General features: G+C 40.9%; 1 protein-coding gene across 6 annotated transcripts in view; it reads right to left on the bottom strand.

Moving 5' to 3' along the window:
• FAT3 (FAT atypical cadherin 3) overlaps positions 1-12,815 on the bottom strand; it is a 644,128-nt gene that overhangs the window by 127,780 nt on the left and 503,533 nt on the right. For all 6 annotated transcript variants that reach the window (XM_084895365.1, XM_084895366.1, XM_084895364.1 and 3 more), the window contains one exon: positions 1,132-1,446. In XM_084895365.1, the coding sequence (XP_084751491.1) occupies positions 1,132-1,446 (315 nt within the window). The remainder of the gene's footprint in view (positions 1-1,131; positions 1,447-12,815) is intronic.

Raw genomic sequence — 12,815 nt, forward strand, 5'->3', positions numbered from 1 at the left:
TTGTGGGCTGCTGGGCTGGGGTGGGAATGCGGAACCAAGAAATTCAGTCAAGGAAGATTCTCTGGAGAAGAGGGCAGCTCTGAGCCCTTAGCGGCCAACATCCAGTCACATCAGTTTGGGGAGAGCTGCACCAGCCTAGTAGAGGGAATCTGGGTGGGCACCAATGGCATCCGCTGCAGTCCATGCCATCCTCACAGATTCCCATTGGCTAGTTTTTCCACACCTGCAAAAGCACTTACTACATCGGAGCTTCTCATGGTACAAACAGGGCTAGCTTTTTTTAAATTATTATTATTATCTTCTCTTCTCTGCCCACTGTTCTGGATGCATTACCGAGCAGAGAAAGAACCCAAGACCAGAGAATAGGAGTGAAAATATAAATTAAGGGACAAAGGGCATTGTGTAAAAGAATAAAGAATGGACTATATCCAGCAGAGAAGTTTGATGACTAATAGAATGATGGCAGATGGTGCCAACCCATGCCATTTGTTGGGTCCCTAGAAAGTGCCCATCATTTGTAGGATGACCAGTCCCCTTTCTGGCATAAGTATTATATGTCTAATGTGGTTAGGGGTCGGGGGAGCAGGCTGGCATCTTAGACATGGGAGTTTAAGTCTCTGTTTGAGATGGTGCTCATGTCTGTTTTTAATTTTCTAACACTGAAAATTTGTCACTTTTTACTTAAGGTTTTTTCCCCTCCCACTTTGTAGAGAATAAGCGTAACTGTGATTTGTGTCTCACAATTCACAGTTCATGTTCTATCGCACTGTCAACAATTATGAGAGTTGTTTTCTTTGGAAATTCTTGGAGACACATTGAGTGATGCTGAGTAGCAGGTGGGATGTGTCACTCTGCTATTCCCCTACCCTCTAGTTTACATCTATGCACAGTACCTTGAAACAATTTAGGGTTACAGGGAATGTGCTGAGTGTGTGGTGGAGTAGGATGTAGTCTGGGATTTGTGGATAGGAAACAACCAAGGAAAATGGTATCACTATTTGAAGGATCCTGAAACAGAGGTAGCCTTCCACTATTTTTCACTCTCAAGATTTACTGTTTAAATAAATACACATGAATGAGAAAGCAACTCCCTCCCCCTATTGATGTTATTGAGGTTCAGAAAAATCTTACCGTTAGGATGTCATAACTCCCAGCTGTAAATTGCTTTCTGGAAGAAACCATGCCAGTTTTAGGGTCAACAAAGAACTTCCCGTCATCATTCCCATCCACTATACTGTAGGAGATTTCGGCGTTGGGGCCCTCATCTCTATCAAATGCAAAAGCTCTATAAATGGGTTCTCCCCTCTTCTTCCGGTCACGTTCTGGTAGCTTGATCTGGTAGACCTTCTCGGGGAATTGGGGCTTGTTGTCATTTTCATCCAAAACCTGGACCACCACCCAAATGGTTGACTGTTTCGGAGAGGAACCGCCATCGGTCACTGTCACCTGAGATTTGAAAGAGAAAGCATTTTGCAATCAGAAAGGAGAAAATCTCTTCTTGCCACTTGTCCTCCTGCCCCCCCACGAAAGGTCTATTCTGTCTGTACTCGAGAGCATCTCAACTTTTCCTATTCCTGAAGTTCATGTCCAAGGCATTGCTCTTCATAGTTCATCCATAGAGGGAGAAGTAGTGGAAACCATTGAGAAAAGGCAAGGAGAGAGAGGCAAGACTCTCATGGTGTGGAGTGAAGAGGGAGAAGAAATAGGACTGCTTTACAAAATGTGCCACCTTATGCAGACCTAGTGGTCCTATTTTAGGCTCCCCTCAACAGACACAATAGGCATGATAATTAGTATATGATAACCCATGAGTGTTTCTTCTAATCCTTGGACAATGCTATCACCATTCAAATTTGTTCACTCTTTTTTTTATTTTCTTTCTCTTTTATCTTCATGTAAAATTTGTAAATTTTACATTGTGAATGGATAAAAGGGAAACTGTGATATATACTTTACAATTCTGTTGGTACACTTGAAATATGTTTAGGACAGTCACAAAATAACTTTTCTTTTCCTCTCTGGAAAATAGGAGGCGAAAGGACACCCCTTCCCATATTTCTGAGATGTGATTCTTATGTATATTTGTAAACACTGAGAGAGAGGAGATAAATGAAGAGCATACATATAAAAATTTGCATGGCAGATATAAAAAGTCTTTGAGTCTTAACTGTGAATGATCTTCTTCTTGGTCATAGTGATGAGAATTATTAACAGATTAATACTTAACATGTGGATGGTGGCACAGTAAATAAAGCACTCTTCCTTGCATTATTTCATTAACTTTCCAAAACGCCCTCTTTAGTAAGTGAACAGGTTTATTTATTTCCATTTTACAAATGAGAAAATAGAGGCACAGAGGTCCCATTGTTACTAAGCGCTAAAGCCCAAGTATTGAATTTTTGGCAATTCTGCTTTACCACAAAATCTGGAAGAACCTATATTTAATTTTATTTTCTTTTTATTCTCACTGGAGGATATTTTTCCATTGATTTTTAGGGAAAGTGGAAAAGAGAGGGAAAGACAGAGAGAAACATTGATGTGAGAGGAAAAGATCAATTGGTTGCTTCCTGCACCAGCCCCTACCAGGGCCCAGGCAGAGGAGGACACTGCAACCAAGTACATGCCTTTGACCAGAATCAAACCCGGTATTCTTTGGTCCGCAGGCTGACACTCTATCTATCCCACTGAGCAAAACCAGCTAGAGCCCTATATTTAAACTTTAAATAACTACCTTGAATACAACAGCTTATTAGTTCAAAATATGTATTTGGAGACTGGAAGGAACATGAAGATGCACTTGTTATCAATAGGAGGGGAAAAAACAACAACAGTGAATTATAGAACCTGGCCATCCAATTTTTTTCACCTAATAATCCAAACTGACAGGAATAATGGGAAAAAAGTCCCTATATTTGGTAAAACAAATTAAAGACTTTTTGCAAAACAGAACTGCAATCTAATTTAGTTTCTCTTACAAGCTGCCTAGGAGGATGGCTTTAATAGATTTAAGGTACATTTTCAGAGTTCTTGCTCTCTTTGAAAAATCAATCAAGTTTCCTTCCAAAGTTATTTTCCCCATTGGTTTGCTAGGAGTCACAAAAGAAACACATCAAGACCAATATGTTCCAAGGCTGGATTTTGACTTTTGAGCTAATTTCTGGACACGCTGAGTTCCAAAACAGGCATGTTCTGCTGCTGCCAAACGAAAACGTTATACTCCCAGGCGAGCCGTGTTGACCGAAACACATTGATTTCTTGGCTTTTCAATTCCTCTGCCTTTCTTTTTTGCTTGAACAGCCTCTCTCCAAATCCAGACAACTCTCACAGTCTTCACCTTCTCACTGCTTGTCAATAAATGCCCATAGTCAGCTCCAAGATGGAACTCTGGTGCCGATTCAGGTCCAGGTGGCTGCCAAGGGAAAGAGCGACTTTCCTGGCTATGGCTCACTGCTCACGTAAGGATCCTGCTGTTGTAAAAATGTTTTCCTTTGGCATGAACCTGGTCGGACAAACCCAGGTGTGTGCAAGTAGGGAGGAGTAGCAGTTGCATGGGCTCATGAAGCAGCTCCCAGGGGTGTTATTGGAGAGTTAGGTTACCTACATCACCGCCTCACCTCAAGTACCCACCTCTCATTCCCTCAGGCTACACAGGCCCTTGAACACACCCTACCATCTCAGGGCTTTTGCACATGCCGTCTTCTCTCTCTGGAGTGGTTTCCCCATCCCTTCACCCGGGTCTTGTCTATTCGTTAGCTGAAATGTCACTTCCTTAAGGATTCCTCCCCTGACTCCATAGACTAAGTGCCAGTCCCTCCTCTATTCCCATCCTGAACTGTGTACTGTTAAAGTGCCCTGAGTACTTTTCTTTTGTAGTACTTATTGTTGTGAAAATTAACTACATACATGATTCTCCAACCTAAGCTGATAGGCTGCATAAGGGCAAAGCAGACTTTGCCTTTTTTGTTCACCGCCCTCACCCATGTCAAGCCACACAGAACATGTTCCACACATGCTTACTTAATGAATCAGACTTTAATTCAACTCCTACTTGAACCATCTCTTTAACTAAGACAGTCTCACTTTGTAAAACCTTCATAGGTCATTCAAGGCCCTTTATAACATCACTAGAAGCTGCCTTTCCTGCCTTTAGTCTTTAACCAACCCTATGGCTCCAATCACCACCTATGTGCTGATAATTCCCCAGTGTGTACATTTGTGCCTAAGCCTCGTTCCCCATCTCCAAACCAACATGTTCAACTATTTACTAGGAATGTACACTCTGTCCCTCACACATGTGCCCCAATACTCCCGAATAACAGACTGAAATCATTATTCTCAAACCTCTTCTCCTGTTTTCATCGTTTCAATGAATGATACCTCCATCTACTCACATACTGGTCCATCCATCAAGAGAATCTCTGACATCCATCTAGAGTCCCTGCTCTGTCTATCCACATCCAACTAAACTTGGAAGCCTTCAGGTATCTCTCATGTGCAGCCCCTATGCCAATCTCATCTGCCTCATTGCCCTATGGACAAGCTTCATTTACATCTTGCTTGGATGACTACATTAGTCTCCTGGTCTCCTTGCCTCTGGCATTCACCTTTGTTATAACGTATTATTTCCTCCTCAAAATTCTGATCTGTAAGTCATTCTTCAGGGGCTCCTTGAGGACAAGAAACTGGCCTTATCTGTCACCAGATTATTACTATTTGCTCTTTTCCCTCTCTCTAGCTCAGTTACTCTGTCAGCCTGGGAGGTCCTCAGTCTGCCATGCTCTTGCATCTCCATCCCATTGCACAGCTGTTTGTCTCCATAGAATGCCTTCTGTTGAGAATACACATGACTCATTCTAGAAGCATCTATTCAAACACCCCTTCTTCTACAAAACCATTCCTGTGTCCTGCACCATCACCATATTCCGACTCCACTGTGTGCATAGATCCAGGACCCTAATTATCATCTTGCATTTTTATGTATCTACTAGAGGCCTGATATATAAAATACATGCAAGACTAGCCTTCCTCCCCCAGCCAGCACCGGCTTCCCTCTGGCACCCAGGACCCAGGCTTCCCTAAAAGCCCTGGCTTTGTCCAGAAGGTCACTTGGAAGGACGTCCAGTCTAATTAGCATATTATACTTTCATTATTATAGATTAGCTGGTTGGTCTTCATTCAATTATTTCAGACCATGAGCAACTTGAGATCAAGACCTGTCTCTTACTAATGATTATGTTCTGGCAGCTGGCAGAGCTCTATGCGCCAAAGAAGTGTTGTTGAATAAAATTAAGAATTAATTTACCCAAAACTCTTTCCTATGATAATTAATGGAGAGCATATTCAGATACTAAAGGGTCTGTCTCTGTTTCTTCATCTGTAACAAATAAAGAGGTTAATAATATATTATCTTCCAAGTGTTTCTCACTCTTTGATTCTATGAATGGGGGTCAGGTAGAGAGATAGACAAAATTTCAGCCATGCACTCTAGGGTTTATATGTCACTGAGAACACTACTAATCCTATGATTACTCATAATGATTTCTAGACAATTCAAAAACTGAGCTGGCCACTTATCTACAATCTACTGAAATGATTTATTCATGTGTTTGGCTCCTTCTGTTCACTGTGAGCTAATCAAAGGCAGGGACCTTGTCTTTTGCATCTCTTTCCTGGAACCTGGTGTACTCTTAATAATGTTGGCTGAACTGAACTACACCATTGCTAACCTCAAAGTCTTCTTTTCATTATTATTTCTGTGAAAACTAAAAACACAAAGCTTATTTAAAATGGATTTGAGAACTAGAAAGAGATAACTCTCTCACACACGTCACTCCACGCATACTACTGACCCCAATAGAAGGAGATATGTACCCTGTATCGCCAACAGGAAGTGATACCACATTACTACCTCAGCAGGAGAAAGAAAAGATTCCTCCTTGCCCAGTAACATCTCAGCCAAAGGGAATGAAAAGACACACACACATCACACACACACACACACACACACACACACACACACACACACACACACACATATATATATATATATATATATATATATATATATATATACATATATATACTTTCCTCCAACAAAGTCTTTGTTTACCTCACCACCTCTGAGTCCATAAAGTAGCATTCCATCTCCTCTCTCCCATTTATTTCTCTGGTCTTGTGTGTGGTTCACCTTTAGATCACCTGCCCCAAATTACAATTCTTCCTTGTTTTCAAATAAACCCATCTTGCTGGAGAACTACCTGGCAGCCTATTTTTTTAAGGTCAACATTTTTCTAGAATCATGCATTTGTCTAGCTTTTTGTACCTGGAATATTAATCATTGATGTTTTCATCAGATCCTTAGACTTTGTATTTAATACTGCCATTGGCCTCAGGCCATCATGAGAAATTAGCTTATATGGGAGAAGTAGCACTAGGGACTGAAGAAAAACTAACTGAGATAATTCCTCATTATCTCTTCCTCTATATCATTTTTCATCAACGATGCAAAGAAATAAGCCATTGCTTAGAAACTACCCATTGTCTTCTTGCTCTGTCACAACCTGATAAGAAAATACCAAGCTATTCTAACTTTTCTGTTCTCATCATTGATCAATAATCAGTAGTTTGGGAATTAATTAAAAGCCCAGAAGATTAATATCTTTCTATGTTTACAGCTAATAAAAGGAACCACAAATAGTTCAGTACCACTGAAAGAATATCACAATCCCTTTCAACTGTCTATTGTACCCTGGTGGTCAGTGAATATCAGGCAGAGTGAGAAGGTAATGATCCACATGCCCCTATAGATTATAACAAAATTACAGAGGGGAACATGATTTCAAGTCTCGCCCTGAAAGATGCAAAAGCTGTGCAGGACCAAAAGTGGAGGGACATTGAGAATTATCAAGTTATAGCATCTGGTGGAAGGCCATACTTCTCATTCACTGAAACTGCCTGACACATTTATTTTGTTGTTTCGCTCCCTGCAGTTGAATATAATGTGTAAACAGTCTTAGAACTGAGACCTTGTGTCTTGCTCACTGCCTTGTCCCCAGTGATTACAAGAGTGTCTGAGAATATATTTGATTATTTTTACTATGGAGAGTTCAATTCTGCCATTCTCCTCAACCATTAGTTTATCAAAAGTGACTATTTACCAGACACTATATTTAAAGTTGTAAACCTTTCTTCAGGTTTACATATCTCCTCCACTGCTTTTTATTTGTCCCTGACCCTTTATATTTATGTGATTTCACTTATATATATTTATTTTACTTTTATGCTAATTGCATGTCTGTCTCTGTTAGAATATGAGTTCCATAAAGCATAGATTTTCATCTGTTTTTTTTTCCACAGATGTATTGCTAGCACCTATAACAGTGGATGTAGTAAGCATTCAATAAATATTTGTTAAATGAATTAATGAAATTTTCATCCGTTGCTGTTTAGTTACAAAATTCTTTTTGAGGATTTTGGGAAAACAAACAAGTATACATAATTCTTATCAACTTCACTCCTCCCTCATGTCTCAAATCCTCTATAATATTCCAAACTGGCTACAGTCTAGATATTTTTAACAACAGCCCAATGCATTATGAAACAGCTCAGTTTTTAATGGATAGTTTTAAATTTTAGAAAGCTCTTCTTAATATTGTGCCTGAATCTACCTGCCTATATTTAGCCTAGACTGCCTATAGCTTGAGACTACTTTTACTCTTTGTAACTTTACAAAAAGTCAAATTCCCCTTCCACATTGTCTCAGTTATTATGCAGTGTAACCCAAAATTAGGTGGCTTAAAATAACCATGACCCTTTTCTTGTCTCTCATGGTCCTAGGGGCAGTTATTACTTGGAGTCTCTCACGCAATCACAGTCCTAAGTAACTGGGCATGCAGTCATCAAATATGCCTATTGGTTGATGGTGGCCACTGGCTGGAACCTCAGGTGGAACTGAGATCAACAGTCCCAATACTTACAAGCGGCCTCTTTGTGTGGCCTGTGCTTTCTCACAGCATAGTGGTTGGGTGCTAAGGGTAAAAGGCTGAGAGTCCAGAAAGCAGCAGTTGCCAATTTCACAAGGCTGAGCTCAGAAACTGGCACTGCATCACTTGACCCGTATGCTACTCAGTAACAGTCTCAGAGTTCAGATTCAAGGAGAGGGGGTCATAAACCCCACCTCTATGAGAGGAGAGTTAAGTAATTTAGGGAGGTCATATTTTAAAATTGTCATACTCATAAGATCCTGAAGTATATTTGAGATCCTCACTCAAGGTTGGAAAAACTCTCATTCATATAATCATCACTCAGGTCATTCATTATTTATGAGTTAGTTACTCATTATACTGGTTACTTCTTTCAAGTATTTCCTTATAAAACAGCTTTTTTCTTAGAATACAATGGCAAGGACAAAACAATACCATGTTCAACTTACTCAGATCTACACTCAATACCTCTGACGTCTTAGAGACGATCTCATGTGTATGTATTCAGTCCATGACTACTTATTTTGGATGGCAGCCCTGTCACACAGCTCTGTGATACGAAAGAATTAAGCCACTTGGGTCTTTTTTTCCTGTGAAAAGCAATATATTATAAGTTTGTGGTTTTCTTTTGGGAGCCAACCTGCAGACTTTTCCATTTGTCCTTACCAAATTTCATCTTACTGGAGACTTGGACTCCCTACTCTAGATGGTTGGGATAGCCATACTGTTGACAGGTACCAGGTGCCAAAAACCTACTCTCTGTCAAGGACTCCCTGTGAGAGGCCAGCTCATGCTCCTTCAATTGTCCCTTTAATTCCTGTATTTGTTAAAACACTCTCATGAGATAGTTACTATTATTACACACATTTCATAGATAAAGTCATTAAATTTACAAACTTGTCTGAGAACACACTGCTCATACATGGCAAAGCCTTGTTTAAATGCTGGCAGTTGGGCTCTGAACCAGGGGTCCGCAAACTAATACCAAATCTGGCCACTTGTTTTTGTAAATAAAGTCTTATTAGGATACAATCATGCCCATTCGTATGATCTACGTACACATTATCTATGGCTGCTTTGCTATGCCGTAAAGGCATAACTGAGTAGTTGAAGCAGAGGTTGTACGGGCCACAAAGCCTAAAACATTTAGCCTTTTATAGAAGAATTTGCTGATCTCTGTTCTAAACCCTGTGTCTGCTGCCTCTTTTGTTATAATAGTATCACTTATTTCATACTTGCTTTGCTCAGTGCACAGCATGATCACTTACATTGTCCCTATTTTTTTCACAGGAACCCTGTAGGCACTGCCATTCTTATTCTTCCGCTGCAGACAATGAGACTCCAGAGTTATGTAGCTCTTCCAGGGCCACTCAGCCAGCAAGTGACAAGACGTGGGGCTGCACCCAAGTCAGTTTGGCGTCAGAGCTCATGCTCTTTCCCCTCCCCTGTACAGCTTATGTAGAAGCATCTGGTGACCATCTGTTGAAAATCCCCTCCCCAGTGTGGCTCTGGATCAAAATCAAGCTCATAGCTGTGCTTCTAGAATCAAGCTTTTCCCTCCTTTGATAATCTGGACCATCCTTGGCAGTCTCCAGTCTTTGCACACCTTTCCTGTTTTCCTCAATTGCTTGCATACTGCCCCCAAGGCGTGGTGCACAATGGCAACTTCTAGCTCGCCACGTCTTGAGATCCAAATTTGTTTACATCTTTTGCTATCTTATTACAATTCCACATCTTCATCTCCCTCTCTCAAAATCTGCTCTACCCTTCTCTCCGATGAAGGAGGTAGGAGGAAGGGCTGGGTGGTCCCCAGTTTTCATTCTCTTTTATTTATTAGGCACCTGGTGTTTACTCTAGGCAGACCTTCTTCTAAGGGCTCCACAAATATCACCTCATCATGGGTCCTCTGGTCAGACCCGGGAGAAGTGGGAATGATTGCCCCCATGCTATAGATTAGAAACCAGCACTGAAAGATGAAGTGGATTCAACCTGGTTCAGGGTCTGTGCCCTTAACCACTATCTTCTCACTTAAATGCTTTCCCCAAATAGTATGGCCACACTTTCTGTCCTCAGAACACAGCTCCACTGGCCTCAGCACCGTGGTTTTTGTGAGGATGGCATGTGCATTGTGCCTGCTCCATTCTGCCAGCTGCACCCTGAGGCCACAGTAGGTAGCTTATTCTTCACACTCTATGTGGGGGGTGTTCTCAGCACCCCTGATGGAGCTCCCAGAGCACTTTTACTGCTAATGCAGCTGCCATTGTCCAGACTGAACACCCACAGATATTAAGCATCTCAGCACGCATACTTGGCTGCTGCCTCCCTTCTCCCTATCCTGGCAATTCTCCTTCTTCTTCACCAGTACTTTGTACCCTTAGCCTGAAACTCCTGGTTGCTCTAAGTTGCTTTAGCACATGATATTCTGCTAAAGCAAAAGACAAAGATCAAAATAAATTTATTTTCTCCTCTTCCCTCTCACTATCAAAAGTCTCAGGGTTCAGCTAATAGATTTTAAGCAAGGAATAAATATAAAGATAAAACTATTTCAACCGAGGCCTAGCTTCCAACTACAAGCGCCAAGTAGATTACAGATATGCAGCAATATCGATCCTCCTAACTCTTGGGTAGATGAGTATAACCTCACATAGCTGGGCCCTGGGGCTAGTCACCTCTGGCTGGGGTTAGCCTTTCTCTTTACCTAAAGACACTGTACAAATATTATCGTAGCATATGTGCATCATAATTGGAAAAAGATTAGGAAGCTCTGTAATAAATTACTAATAATGTTACCCTTCTCTTAGATTTTATTCCATTTAAAAATGATATGTCTGGAGAGACCATTGGACCCAAAGGACACACACACTTTTTAAGGGTAATGGTCTAGATGCTGTGACTATGGGAAATTAATTCTGGTGAGGAATCCCATCTGTTTTCACGAGTTTCTTACAAGACCAGTTGTGGATAGCACAGCTTTAACCAATTGTGTGTGCTTGGGTGTCTCCATCCTTGGTCACCGCACAGGTAGGCCAACAGATGACGGGACCCACTGTTATGTGTTCACATGTACTGAAGAACTTCCAAGCAAGGGGAAACTGTCCTTCCTTACACAGAGTCACTAGGCATTAAGAGAACTCAAGAGTAAGTGAGAGTTTAGACATCATTCTGGTTCAATCCACTAGTTTTACAGATGAGAAAACTGGTTTAGAAAGGTGAGCTTTGGAGCCAGCACCATACTACTAGCAAATAACCTCAGTCTTCCAAGACATGGGTTCCATACTTTCAAACTGCCTCTTTCTGCACTGCATTCCTAAGTCTCATCATTATGAATTCTCACCTGGGGGATCTCAATACTGCAGAGGTTTTGATTAAGGTATTTTTCAGAATGTTAACCTCTTTAAAAAAAAAATAAATGCGTTGAGTAGTTGTTATGTTTATTTGTAATCTTTAAAATGTTTCACAAACATTAAATAACATTAATCCTCCCAAGAGAGCCAAGAGGTTGAAAACTTTGTCTCTTCTTCAAAAGTGGAGAAACAGAAATGATCTCCACGACTCAGCGGCTGATAGCAAGGTGGGGGCTGTAGTTCAGACCACTGCATAGTTGGGAAGACAAGTGTTTTCAGCCTTTTTCTGGAAAGAAAACTATGTGCAAAGAGTAAATTAAAGGGTAGGTCTCTAAGGAGGAACGGCTCTTGAAGATAAACTTTCTGAAAGCAATGAGCTAACATTAACCTGTACTGTGACCCACATTTTCCATGGAGGAAAAGAAACAAGCTAGCTTCAACCATCTGCTCAGGTTTTATTACATGTGATGCATGTGACCTCTAATTTGGCATTAAGAATTAATTCTACAGAGATGGGTAGGTGTTCCGGTCACTTACCACCGTCCTGTCTTCTCTGCCCTGTGTTGTTATCTATTATAATAGGTACGGTTGAGGGACATAGTCTCTGGACTATGAAAGACTCGTGTCCCTGCTTTTCCAGTTTCAGTAAATCAGGTATTTCAGGAGATTTTTATTTGCTAGGTTGAATAAATTTATCGAATGGTTTTATTTTGTAAGGGAAAAGTCTTAATCTGAAATAATAAGAAGAAAAGAAGTGAGATTTAAAAGGAAAGAAAAGAAGAAAAGGAAAAAGAGATGAGAGGAAGGAAAAAGGAAAGGAAGAAGAAAATATGAAGTATGGAGTGAAGGGACGAAAAGAAAAGGAGGAAGGAAACAAGGAAGGAGGCTAGGTAACATTTGGGAAAAGGTGAATCTAGGAAGCACAGAGAAGCTTTCTCAAGAGAAAGGGGTGCCTTTCATTCTTACAGGGAAGGCCCTTTAAAGAGGAATCAAGAGAATCCACTGGAATAAGATAGATCAGAGGAGAGTTTACTCTGAAGTGTCTTTCAGAAAGTCCATTCTTTCCTAAATTGTTTCTTAAAAGGCATAAACTAGAAGCACTCAATGATCTGTGGAACCAGGGAGCCTAGATGTTGGGGGCCACACCATTCATTTTTGTATCTTTCTCTTTGCCCAAAGATTCATACCTGGTGGATCCCACAATACTGTGGAGCCCCACAGTATTACTAGATTAGAACAAAATCTAATCACAATCAACCCAGAGACCCCTTCTGTGGTCTGTCTCATCAGAGCATCAATTCTCATAGGTCTGCCAGCTACTCCAGGAGCTAGCACAGCCTGGGCATGTAGTTGGTCCTCAATAAATTTTTGTTGGTTGAACACATATATGAACATTGCATTTCAGGACAATGAAGGCATCTTTTCCTTGCCACGGTTAGACCCAGCAACTGCTAAATGGCAGCTTTTCAGAAAGATCCTTGACCAATTC

The sequence above is a fragment of the Pipistrellus hanaki genome, assembly GCF_964339955.1.
Source record: "Pipistrellus hanaki genome assembly, chromosome: 9".
Taxonomy (NCBI): Eukaryota; Metazoa; Chordata; class Mammalia; order Chiroptera; family Vespertilionidae; genus Pipistrellus; species Pipistrellus hanaki.